General features: G+C 38.8%; 1 protein-coding gene across 1 annotated transcript in view; it reads left to right on the top strand.

Annotated features, from left to right (window-relative positions):
• The window catches only part of PLCE1 (phospholipase C epsilon 1), a 121,818-nt gene extending 108,267 nt beyond the window's left edge, over nt 1-13,551 (top strand). Inside the window, exons 24-32 of the mRNA XM_005144091.3 lie at nt 631-794; nt 1,697-1,958; nt 2,869-2,987; nt 4,078-4,206; nt 4,945-5,154; nt 6,963-7,124; nt 7,292-7,510; nt 8,264-8,476; nt 9,503-13,551. Of these exons, the coding sequence (XP_005144148.2) occupies nt 631-794; nt 1,697-1,958; nt 2,869-2,987; nt 4,078-4,206; nt 4,945-5,154; nt 6,963-7,124; nt 7,292-7,510; nt 8,264-8,443 (1,445 nt within the window). The 3' untranslated portion in view covers nt 8,444-8,476; nt 9,503-13,551. The remainder of the gene's footprint in view (nt 1-630; nt 795-1,696; nt 1,959-2,868; nt 2,988-4,077; nt 4,207-4,944; nt 5,155-6,962; nt 7,125-7,291; nt 7,511-8,263; nt 8,477-9,502) is intronic.
• The last annotated feature ends 149 nt before the right edge of the window (nt 13,552-13,700 follow it).

Genomic DNA, 13,700 nt, shown 5'->3' with positions numbered 1-13,700 from the left:
GTCCCTTCCAGCCCAAGCTGTCCTATGATTCTGTGACAACCTGGTCCTTGAAAGCAGTCATCCCAGAGTTCAGTTATGCCAATGCAGCAGATCTCCTGGTAGCACAGAAGTTCCTGGACAGCAACACCTTCCATTTTTATTATTATTTTATTGCTGAAGGCTCCTTTTTAAGCAGCTGTTTTCTCTTTTGGATAACTTCAAGTATAAAAAGCTACTGAACTGTTTTTTACTTAGAAGTGACACTTAAGACGCTGGTTTAATGTGGATCAAAACATTTTTGCACCATTTTCTATCCTGTCTTGTGTTCCTGCACCTTTTTGATAGGGTCACTAAGTCATCCACAAAGCTACAGAGTCGATGCTTGTTCATTCTGCAGTTCAGGGCAAGTACCTAGAAACCAAATATCTATGTGTAGGCAAGCCCTACAATTGGGTAAAAGCAATGGAAAGGCATAGAAGATAAAAAACTGTTATTATAGTGTTGTATAATTAAGTATTGGATAGATTGGATACATAAATTGCAGCTATTTCTGAAAACCAAGAGTGAACTGCTAGTTCATGGTAGACATCATGTTTTCACTGTTAGTTTTTCTATTGCTCCTTGTCAGTTTTGGCTGTCTTGTTTTCACAGATCTTCCTCTGCAACTTAATGCAGCAATGTTTGAGGCTAATGGTGGCTGTGGATATGTTTTGAAACCTCCTGTTCTCTGGGACAAAAACTGTTCAATGTACCAGCAGTTTTGTCCTTTAGAAAGAGATCTTGATAATAAGGAACCAGCTATATATTCTTTAACAGTAAGTACATTAAAAGGGAATTTCATGCAGCTAAACAGGTAGAAGTAGACGTTTAACTAGTCTTTAACCAGCATTACAGTTATGCGTCTGCATGAAAAGATTGACCCTTTAATTGTTACTTGTGCTTCTGAAGATCAGCATAGCTAGCAAAAATTGGAGGGGGAAGGAACAAAGAATTGTCATTATTTTATTGGCTGGTTTGTATCCATAGTTACTTTCACTGTTTCCTTCACAATATTTGTCGAAACCCAATCCTGAAAGCTTTTTTCCCTGGGACTACACAACATGTGCCTGGATGTTTCACACGTTTGTGAACACTTGAGAAACCACAAAAAAAAACCCCAAAACATTATGAAAAGCTGCACTGAATCTTAAGAAAAACCAACTTTCTTTTAAACTTACATAATAAGATACATAATTCATGGATTTATCGCAAGTAAAAGTATTCTAAGATAGTGTTTCAGAAAAGTGAGATTCATAAAAATCCAAATTCTCCCAGCGGCAGGAATTGCACCCCTAATTCTTGTGTTGCGTATGCCAAAGCATGCCAGAGGTCAGTGTCATTGCCCCACAGTAATGGAGAGGAAAATTTGATCCTGTTTGACTACGTTACCGGTACATTCTTTCTGGATTAACTTTCAGATGCCTTGAATGGTTACACTCGTGATGTATGGTATATCATTTTCAGAGGAAGGATACCATAGCAATGGGGGGCAGGGACTGAGGCAGTTCTGCTTCTGAAATGCCTGCCCTGGCAGTTACAAAAGTAGGGGAGTGTTGTAATTAAATCAGCATGTTAATAACCTGTGCTTAGGAGCGTGATAAACAGCATTTAGCTCAGAATCGTGACAGTAACAGAATTACTCCACTAATCTATTTCTCTGTGTACTCCTTGCATTCAGATTGTGTCTGGACAGAACGTCTGCCCTAGCAATAGCACAGGCAGCCCATGCATCGAAATCGATGTGCTTGGGATGCCTCTGGACAGCTGCCATTTCCGGACGAAGCCCATCCATCGCAACACTCTCAACCCCATGTGGAATGAACAGTTCCTTTTCCGGGTTCACTTTGAAGATCTGGTCTTTCTTCGCTTTGCAGTTGTTGAAAATAACAGCTCAGCTGTAACAGCTCAGAGAATCATTCCCCTAAAAGCTCTAAAAAGAGGTACAGTGTAGTTTGTAGTGATACCCTATGCCAGAATGATCTGTCAGGTTCCTGGACTGAATCCTGCTAGGAGGGGTGTATGTTTCATCAGTTGGATGTATTTTTCTAGAGGAGTCAGAGCAAAATTCAGACAGCATGCTTTGCCTTGGCATTGTGATGCTGATCTAACAGACTTCCTGAGAGCTGGAGGCTGCCCCCGACTTATATGCTGATGCAGAGACTGGGACATCTTGTGTGCAGTTGCTCTGATCCTGAGCTGTGGTTGTGAGGTTGTGTTCACCTTGAGACCTGCCGTTCCCTTAGGCAGCAGGGATTGGTTTCATCCCCCACTTTCCTTTGCCCAAGAGACTGCTCTATCTGGTGACCACTGGGCAGAGGGGAATTACACTTACTGCAGCCATGGCTGGAGGGGAGGTGAAGGAAGGGTGGAAGAAGATGAGAGAGAGATGAGGAAGCATCATTAATTCTGCGGCTCCTGAGAGAGGGAGTTTTCATATTGCCAGCAGCTCTCCAGCAGAACATTAAAAATACTTTCACATTTGCTTTGCCCCACTCTATACCACACAAGAATCTTAGCATATGAGGAGATCTGGCTATAGATACTTATTTTCCCAATGAGATTTTGTTCTTGTTTCATTCATATTCTAATATTTAGCTATTTTATGTATTAATATATTGCAGATTTAGGGCAAAACAAAGGTAGGCAGCTGTATGAGCCACTCAGCAGTTCACAGCATCTGTGTTATGCTGTTGTACAGTCAAAGAGTGTTAATGCAGTGTTATTACAGTGCTTTAAAGCCTATAGATGAGACGAGTTGTAGGTATAAATATAGCAAATTTGAGTTTTCATTTATGAGACTTGCATCCCAGGATGTGCCAAAGTACTTACAGAAGGGTTTTTTCTCTTCAGGCTATAGACACATCCAGCTCCGTAACCTGCACAATGAAGCTTTAGAAATTTCTAGTTTGTTCATAAACAGTCGGAGAATGGAAGAAAGTCCCTCTGGAAACACCCTGCCTGCATCTATGGTAATTCAATTATGTTCTTGTGAATGCTGTGTATTCTTGTCTTGGTGACTACTATGGTCTGGAAACTTCTAGGACCAGACTGTTCAAAGACATTAGTCCCTAAACTTGCACAAGTGTCTGAAGTACCCTGATGCCTAATTCTTTTGGGCTTCAGTGGAAGTAAGGTTATCCCACCTGGCTCAGACTGTTGGAGGGTAAATCTTTTCAATGTCTGGCTTCTGGTGTATTTAGCTATAGAATTAAAACTAGCAGAAGAAGTGCTGGAGGAGGAGTATGGCTGAGCAGCAAGGTTCAGAGCTGCCTCATGCATTTCTTTATGCATGAATCATAAGCAATGTATTTGGGACAAAAAAAAAGAAGATGTAAATTACCAACAACTTTGGGATAATGAGAATAAAATTGAATTCTGTTACAGGAAAAGATGGAGTCTGTATTTCCATAAATACATAAGTAGTTATACATTTGCTCATTTATATGTACAAACATGTATACCTACACATATAAATGTGTGTAGAGTGTATGCGTGCATGTATGGATGTGATTTTTTGTTATTTTTTATATAGCCAGTGATTTTAGGTTCAGTATCTTTAAGCATGTATATTATTATTTTGCCCGTGTGTGCAGCACATACGTTGCAGATGTTACCCTCCTGTGAATACATGCCCAACACATATCTTGGTGAATTACTAGGGCAGAAGGGAAGAACATAAATGTTTTGGAGGGTAAAATGAAGCCACAGGTTTTCATCCTGTAATTCATAAACTGAATCTGAATACTCTGAGCTCAGCTAGAATGGATAACGAGCAGTGGAGGTCTGTCCTTTGTCTGGTGGCAGTCTATGTACTCCTGTTAGAAAACTTACTTTTCCTTCTTTCTCTTCAGCTTCAAGGCAGAGGAGGGTCTTTGGGGAGACTGGTTTGTTGGGTTTTCTTTTAATACCTGGATCTGTAGTGTAAGAGCCACGCATTAGCAGAATAGCTTTGCTTTGCCAAGGTCCTTACAACTTGTGTGTACAGTTTCTGTTAAGCAACCTAAAAATAACAAACCTGTGTAAAGCCATTCAGTAACCTGTTGAATGTTGCCTAAACAGTTGTTTAGTATGGGAGAAAGGAAAGCTGCTGTGACCTACAAAGTGACAATTCATGGAATTCCAGGCCCAGAGCCTTTCACTGTGTTTACTGTAAGTGGAGGGACCACAGCTGCACAGCTTCTCCATCAGGTAAATTGCCCTCTGAATTGCAGACTCATAATTGCAAGAATCCACACTAACATCGCTCTGGACATTCATCTCCCTGCATTTCTCACATGGAGGATCATCATAGCAAGGAGGTGGTTTAGCAAAGTATGCCTGTGGAATTAATTACATTGCAAACACAGAAGAGCATCAGTGAAATTTTCCCAATCTTGGCTTCAGAGAATGAGTTTTACAATCTTAGAACATATTCTTTATTACTATTTTACTCTTTGGACATATGCAGAGGAGAAAAACAATGTTTCTGGCCAATGGAGGCAGTGGGCTGTCCTTACAACAAGGGCAAACATTTCTATGCAATTCTTTGAACTTGAGCACCACAGGAATACAGAGGAAAAGTTAGAGGGCTAAGTTCATGAGTAGAAAAACCAGTTAGCTCAACAGGCATTGTTATTCTAGCAGTGGGAAAAGACTGTACTGTCCTGAGATTCTGAATAAAGTGTCTGGCCAGCCAAACAGGACAGAAATAAGCTTAAATAGTACTGCCTTGTCTGGAATAGTTGAACTGCTTGGCTAAAGAGAACAGTACATTACCCTGGAGTAAAATATATGAATAATAAATAGCACATCAGAAGTCTTGCCTGCACTGTCAGGATAGTTATTGACTCTTAAAGCCTCCTTGTTCATTCTCATTTATAACTACTAATTATGCAGTGTTTATATTTAGCTGTCTAATTGCTGTGTGTTTATTGTGGTCTCTCTTAGCTCTTGGCTGCCACAAAAGGTACCGAGTCATGTGCTGCAGACTATTTTCTGATGGAAGAGAAAAGTTTTATATCTAAAGAAAAGAGTGAATGCAGAAAACCACCATTCCATAGAGTGATTGGGCCTGAAGAAGGGGTAGTGCAGCTTTTGAACAGCTGGTTCCCAGAAGAAGGATACGTTGGAAGGATTATCTTTAAAACCCGAGAGGAAGTAAGTCTGTTTTATCTAAACTGTTATTTACAAAGGTAGCTAAAAATAGCTGTCAGGACCAGAAACAAAAGGATGTAGTATTTGTTTTGCTATTTGGAGACTAATGTCAATGCTGTGTACATAATTTAAAAACAAACGTAAATTTTAAGTGAAAGAAATTAGACTTTATGCACGTGTGTGACACTAACTTGACTTCACTTAGCTCTAGTACCAGCCTATGCTGTTTAATCATTATTGCTTAGTCAACAGTTTGCTGCCACTGGCTTACTGTTTTGACTGACAGGTCTAATTTAATGGAAATCGAGACATTGAGCTGATAGGACATTAATATAAAGATACTTAATACCAAAGGATTGTAGGTAACAGAACTCCAGATTGCAATTATCAGTCAATCAATTTAGATGCCAGCAACTTCTCTGTTCAGAAAAATTAGAATGGATTTTAATATTAAAGAAGTCTAAAAACCTCAAAGGATGATTAAATTATCAATGATAACCTAAAATAATTAAATAGGTGATTTCTATTAATCTAAAGGAGGAAGATGAAGTGATTACTTCAGTTTAAACTATGAACAAAACATCCAAAGCTTGACAATATGCTACTGCCCAGGCTTGTGAGAGAAACAAAAAAAGCAGGAGAAAGACACTTAATGATCTCATTTTCAGAGGCACTTCCACTGGTCAGTTCAGCATGTACTGAAGCTTGTTTAGTCTGAACATTGCAATACATGCACACATAGGTTTATACACATACATTTTACATATGTAAATGACAGAGGTGCTCTAGGATCCTTTAAAATTAAAATATGCAACTTTTGATAAAACTGCTATTTTTCAGATTACTATTATTATTATGCAAATCTTTATATTGTTTTCCTCTATTTCTAGTATTTGGAGCATAAATAGCTAGGTATAAATTTGTTTGTGGAAACAGTAGCCTACTTAATTAACTGCAATATTTCTTTGTAAGCGCATGTGACCATACGTGTGTCACTGCCAAACCCATTCTTTCAGAAAACCTGGGTTAGAATCTGTCTTCGTATATGTGAAAATCATACTGCAGTTTTGTCCTGTGATGGGGGGACCTCAAAGCACTCCCTGTAATTTCGAGCCTTTCTGCAGATAGCAACCTCAGATCTTGGAGCTAGAAACGAAGCTGCAAATTTACATGGAGAAACATGGAGCAGGCCCACTTGCAGGGTGTGATACACAGCCCATATTTACAGTGTATGAATTCAAGCTCTTTTACAAGGGCTTGGAGAGAAATGCATCATCTGAGAGAAGGTGCAGGGAGGAATTCTGTCTAAAATGTGCAGTAGTTGTTGAGCCTGACAAAGGACAGAGCAGCAGCAGCCTTCTTGCCCCATGTGACAATGTTCACTCAGACTTCTTGCTGTCTAAATTCTTTTGGCTTTAGTGCAGGGACAAGCAGAGAAAAGGACATGTTCCACCATCTCCCATCATACTGCTGCCATTACAGTACAAAACATGATTTTGCATACATAAGGAGATGCAAACATAAGGAAATGAAGGATTTAAGTGACTGGTTTTGCATAATGTAGTACTACGCACGCCTCCATTACATGCCAACTATGAAAGGTATTTTAGACACTGTTTTTAGAAACACAGGTATTTGCTATCAGCAGCAGTGGCTTGTCAAAACTTCTATGTAGAAGACTTGCATTTGATGAAATAAAAGCTGGGGCAACAGCACAGTTTCCAATTTTCATGTGATAAAAACCTTTTGTGACCTTCAGCTCTGAGTTACCTCTCTGAAGGAAATAAATTTGTCTCTCCTTTTTTCTACAGAATTTAAATGAGAGAAACATCTTTCAAGAAGCAAAGGAAGAGGCAGCCGTCAGCTCTGAGGATGACAGTTTCTTTGTTCAGGTACATGATGTTTCCCCAGAGCAACCACGCACCGTCATCAAAGCTCCCCGTTTCAGCACAGCTCAGGATGTCATACAGCAAGTAAGCAGCAAGTTTCCTTGTAGTAGGACTGAAACATAGGGTGGAGGTTGGTTTCACACAAGATAAGGTGGGGTCTGTTCTCAGCACTAGCTGAGGAATTGGTTTAGTAACCTGAATTTGAGGCAATGCTTTCTTTTTTTGTCTTCTTTTTTAATGCTTTTAAACAGACTCTTTGCAAAGCCAAATACTCCTACAGCATTTTGAGCAATCCAAATCCAAGTGATTACGTGCTGTTGGAAGAGGTGACAAAAGAGCCAGCAAACAAAAAGTCCTCCATGTCTAAACCATCTCAGAGGATTCTCTCTGACCAAGAGTGTGTGTTTCAGGCCCAAAGCAAGTGGAAGGGAGCAGGAAAATTTATCCTTAAGCTCAAGGAACAGGTTCAGGTAAAAGATTAAATGCTTTGCAGCAGGTTTTATAGATGGTGTATGATCAGCTTAATGGGAACCTGTTTTCAGTGGGAGGGAGACACGACTGGCTTGAGGGTGGACAGGGAGAAGAGGCTACAACAAAAAGCAGATTCCTCTTTTCTGTGCAACTTCCTTACTTTTTTTCTTTGCCAAACTGCACCAGTTACATCCAGCAACCCAATTCCCTCACAGCCTGCAAGTCCTGTGACAACCTTTATCTTCTGCTACCAGCTTTGTTTTTCAAGACCTTCTGGCTGTGCATGCCATGCTCCCCATCACAGGAAAGCAGAACAAATGGGCAGAACTTAACCACTGGAATAAAGTCCCTTTATTCCTGCCCAGTGAAAGAGTTGTTCTGTTGCTTTATCACAGTCTTTAGAGAACAGCAGGAATGATGGACATGCCTGCTGGGAGAAAAAGCTGTGCTCTCCCTTCCAGCAGATGCCACCAACCTACAGCAGTTGTTGCTTTTAAGTAGCTGCCATAAGCACATTTTTATATCAGTTTATACCAAATCTGCTAAACATATCTTTGACAATGCATAATTTTCAATTAATTTATTCGGAACAATCAGAATGTGCTTGGCTATGAAAGCACAGCCACACGGAATTTCAAAAGGGAGGACTGCTTAGAATAGAAATATTTTAGGTGTTTTCAGATTAATTCCATGTTTCACAGCTACGAACAGCCTGTTAGACCACTTCAGTGATGCAGTTTATTTCTCTACAGGCAGCACGAGATGACAAAAGGAAAGGTATTTCTTTTACCAGTGAGCTGAAGAAGTTAACCAAGTCAAGTAAGCAGTATCGGGGATTCATATCACCACCCCTGCAGGTCTCGCCGGATGGCCCACAGGGCAAAGATGAAAGGTCTGCGTGCAGTTTGACTTTTAGTGACATTACAGAATAACAACCACCACTGCCTACAGGTCAATTGATTCAGGTATGAGATACTGATTCTGGCTCTGAGCACTCATTTAATACATGATTTACAGAGTACTTTTTTCAAAGTTGGAGTTGGTTAAACCATAGTGAGGTAGAAGGGACTGACAGATCCATACAAGGCTTACCCATTAGTGTGCATAGACAGTATGGTCTTCAGTTATTTATTGTGGCATTTGCTACAGTGAATCAGCATGGTGTGAAGACTGGAGTTTCACACACTTTATCTGCCCATTTAAAAAACAAAAACTAAAATGCTGGATCCTGGTTAATTTTATAGTATGTATTTTAATCAGCTAACTGTGCTTCACTAATGATGGCCTGTTAGTCTTTTGCCCTGGGTCAAAGTAAATAGAAGCAGAACTTCTGTTATTAATTAATTACATGCATATAATAAAATCATCAGGATTGACAATCTCCTATTTAGCTGAAATAAGTTTATAGTGTTAATTTCTCTCTGGCAATTTTGACAGAAATGTTTAAATATTTTTGATGGCCTTTCTGTATCTATTCATTCTTCTGTCTTGCTTGACTTAAATCAACCAATGAAATACAAAATACTGTCCTATTGTAGCATATTTAATTTGTCTGCTGGCATACACTATAGCCAGATATTTACACAGTGCTACTACAGCATTGAGGTATCATCTGAGAAGCTGCAGCTCACTGTAAATGAAGAATCTTTTTCATTGTTGATAATCCCATCCCATATATGGCCAATTTAAGATTACATTTTTCCCATGTACACCTAATTATCAAAGCATTATTTGAGATTCATTTTCATACTATTGCCAAGTCATTAACAAAATTCAAGTAATACCTTCATTTGCAAAATATTTCAAGCATGAAGGGACAAATTTCATACCCTATTTCTTGGTTACTATAAAACCCCTAAATCACCAAATCAGATGAATTGAAGAAAAGCAAAGTAAATTATGGAAAGATCTCAGTCACATTCCGTCTTCTGTTTTGTTTTTTTCATTTTATTTTTGAAAACTGGAATTTACATCACTGAATCCTTCTGCAGTGCCTTGGAAGGAGCCTGCTGCGGACTGACCTGGTCAGCAATTGTGTGCCCTGGCCTATAGATGCTTAATACAGGCACTGCTGCTAGGTTAGCATCCAGAACCTGGGAATCCTAAGTGGGAAGTCATAGATTGGAAAGATGCCTGTCAGCTATCGGAAGATTCTTCTCTTCCCGTATCTTCACATCTGCAGGTTCTCACTAGGTGGATGACGAAGCATTCTTGGACTGCATACTGTAAACAAGTGCGTGTCGTCGCCCTCCCCTTTTTAAACTAATTTAGCTACTTGCCACTAGGAAACTGAAGGCAGAGAACCAGAGTGTTCTTTTATGTGTATTATATTAAAATAATGCACTTTTACCTGAAGATTTCAGTTAAACACTGTGTTAAGTGATTGTAAAGAGATTTAAATATACTGTAACTTCCTTTGCATTTCTGTTTAACTTTGGTGGATATACACAAAACACTCAAATTATTTATGGTTTATCTGCTTCAACAAAATAATGTACAATAGCTAACTAAATGCACCTAACAGGTAGCGATACTTTGACAAAGAACATTTTCTTCTTATAAATTCTAGTTTTCCAGGCTTGTGTTTAAAGAAAGAATATTTATTATCATGTTCCAAAGTACATGCCATTGTATAATATATTTATCATATGCTACTATTTAGAAAATGCAAAAGTTTTACCTCTTGATTTAGAGGAAAAATATGTTTTAACTCTTCTGGTTGTTTCTTTTCAGCACAAGATGTTTAATACCCCAAACTGACCAAACTCAAATCAATGCATTGATAAATTTAATTAACATTTCAAAATAAATCTTCCATACAGTCAGGAAGTGGCTTTTTACTTGTCTGTTTAACCCAGAGAGTATAAAGAATTCTTATGCTATAACTCTTGATATTCTTGTTTACATAGAAACACTGTTGTAAAGTTTTATGTTTGTTTGCTGAATTTGTCATTGATACATAAGTTAGTTGTGGTTGTATATTTTTTTTTCCTCCATGGGAGTTATTACTGTGTTTAGTTAAAACAGTTCATACCAACCTACAGGGGCACAAATGAAACAATTGCTGAAATCAATCACACTAATTTTCCACAAGGAGCATATCTGTAGTGAAAGATTTGCTCTGTACACATTTTGTCTCCCTAGACCAATTCCTAAAGAAAGCATTTCGGTTACGTGGTGTGACTAAGTCAAAAACTCCATGAGTACAGGGAGCGATTTATGCACTCAGTTATTCCACATCAACTTGAGCACTCCAGCACAAAATGCTCCTAAGCGAGAGGCAGCATCAGGCAAAGGATAGAACAAGTTGTAACTGAAATGAGGTTTACTTTTGATAGTGCAAGGATGAAAAGTTAAGAAGTTACAGGCAGCACTGCTGTGACAACCAACCTTCCCCCCCCCATAATTAGAAAATTAAATAAAGTTATTAACTGCCATATAAACAACCAACAGAACCTGCGTTCTGTCACCAGAAGCTATGAAGTCTTTCACTATGCCACTGAGAATGCCTACAAAGTAGCCAATAGCAAAGCAAAAAAGTGCCCCCTTGAGGTCATTTCTAGCTTTCAGGAAAAATAACCACAGGCACACAAGTTTCCCCATGGCCTGTCCTCCCAGAGGCCATGCGCTCCCCACTGCTTATCTTCAGCACTGATGTAGCCAGCGAAAGAGTGCTTTGCAACTCAGCAACACGATCCAATCAAACACCCCACCCCCTAGCTCAGCCCCTTCACTTAGGAATGGTGAGTTCTAACCACACAGCCCCTGTAAGCATGAGGTACAACTCTCACCCAAACCCCAGGGCACAAGCATCACACAAGACTGATACGGAGTAAAATGTTTGTTAGAGGTGAGCTTACCCATAGATTGATAACCAGTTTGCTTTGGACTACTTGGAATTACTGGGAAATACATCCATCTACTGCACAATTCAATTTATGCAACTTTTTAAAATGTTAGCTTCATTCTCCCTTATTTTAACACAGCAGCAGTGTCACATCACTAAGAGTTATTTCTTTTGTTTTTATGGCATTTTAGAAAAAAAATACTTTCTATAGGGTTTGACCCTACTGGCTTCTTTTCTTAACATCACCTGTAGTACTACAGGAGTCTGGAAGACACACTTGCTAATTAGATTCAACACAGAAAGTTCTTACACCCATGTTACCATGTGCTAATAGTTTTCTGCCACAGAGCTAAAAAGGACAAAAAAACCTTTGGGCAATCAAGGGACAACAGTAGCCATGTCACATTGTGTAACACAGGTCTAACAAACAGCAGCCTGAACGCTTGTACTACGTCTTCTAACACAATCATTCTGTAGCTGTGGGAATAGTTTATTAAGTATCTTCAATCAGAGCCTAAAGCTACTTTTGCTGCTGCTTATCACAGTGAAAGAGAACAGCAAAGTATTCGTCTTCCTGTTAAAAAAATCCAACTTCATAGGCAAGTGGAACTGCGTAAGGCTAACTACACTGTTCCAGAATTTTCATTAATGTACACACACTGCTTAATTTCAAGTTTAAATTTTGGTAAATATCCAAGTATACTTTTGTTTGCAAAATTTGATATATTTTGGGGTGAAGCTGGAAAGGAAAATAGTATCCTTCCCTTTATGTTGGTTCCAAGTATCCTAATTATGAAATACACTTTTGAAACATTAAACATTTTTATGTGGGTTTTTTTTTCTTCTGTGAAAACCCAGTTGAACAGATTTCATGTGCTGAATTATTGTTCTAATAGGAAAGTTTATTCTGCTTAGCCACAGATTTTATGTCTGCAGGAATACCTGTCCACACATTCCTATGGCAAGACTGACAAAAATAACTGTCCCTTTCTGTGCTTTTGGCTTGGCATGGACATCAATTAGGAAAATACATTCATTTTTACATGACAAATTATTTACAGGAAGCAACCTCCAGAATAAAGTTTGAAAGAAAGGAATGTAAATAACCGACACCTTCCAGAAACACGCAGTTTCCAAGTAGTAGCAGAGCCTCACGCTGCACAATTTACAGGTGAAAATCTCATGCTCTGTTGCCTATTGGCAAAAATAGAGCAGCATTTTACTCTGTACTATTTTAAAGGCACTGTTGCTTTTCTACCACTTTCTTAGCTTGTCCTTGTGTAGCAGTGATGTGACTGTATGGGACAGAAGCTGGACAGCCACAGGTCCTGGGCATGCTGCAGTACTAGCTGGTTTGCAGGAACGGAGACACATCAGGAGGTACTTCCTACCACCTGAAGCTTTTCCTGTTTCTTTCTTACTGATCCCGAGTTTATCAATTAGGATAATAGCAAATACTATGTCAGTTTTAATTTTGAAACCTAAGTACTTTATTTTTATTGCTACAAATAGGACTAGATGAAGTATCTCAATATCCATCCTTAGAAAGCTGTCTGCTTCTAGAAATCACGTGTCAAGAATTAAAGACTTTAACATGGAAATATCTAAATTCTTCAATACACTCTCCTGCATTCATAGTTTTGTCTTTAAAAAAGAACAACTTGCTGGTAGCTTTACATGTCACCAAAAGGTTGAGTTTGCAGCCTCTGAAACTGAACTGTCCATTCTCCTTTAGGCCTCCAAATACTTCAATTAACATTCGGTTTTTAATCACTGGTTGTTACTATTCCACTCTGAACCTCAGTTTTCTTTTAAAGTAGCCCACTAAATGTAACAATAGTGGCGTTTCTTCCTGTCTGTGATAAATAATTTCAATAGTGTTAGACATTTGGCAGTTAGCACATTAAACGCAAAAATAAATAGCAGTAAATAGACTTTGCTCCAATAGACAAATAGGATGTTTCAGAATGACTTAGTTGTACAGTTGTCTTCCTCTGCCTCTTCAAGCATTCTGTAGAAGTACTCTAACAATGCAACATCACTATGTGCCAGTCTTTCTATTGTTTGGAAACTATGTAAAATGAGCAATTTTAAAAGTGACTCTTCCACCTGGACTATTTGCCTTCTGCTGACTTGAAGAATAAACCTGTATTTGTATATGTTGTAAAAAAAATAAATGGTTTACTATGTTGATGCTTTGCTTTTGCCTTCCTGAACTGAAAAAGTACTGGCAAGTGGTCACCTTAGAATTTTTCAGAATTTAAATCACATCCATATTTGCAGACACTTAATGGAAAAGAACCACTCAGAAGTGACGGGAACAGCAACCTAACCGGACAGAA

Source organism: Melopsittacus undulatus, chromosome 4 (genome assembly GCF_012275295.1).
Source record: "Melopsittacus undulatus isolate bMelUnd1 chromosome 4, bMelUnd1.mat.Z, whole genome shotgun sequence".
Classification (NCBI taxonomy): domain Eukaryota; kingdom Metazoa; phylum Chordata; class Aves; order Psittaciformes; family Psittaculidae; genus Melopsittacus; species Melopsittacus undulatus.
Note: the sequence above shows the minus strand (reverse complement) of the source record. Positions and strands in the feature narration are given on the sequence as shown.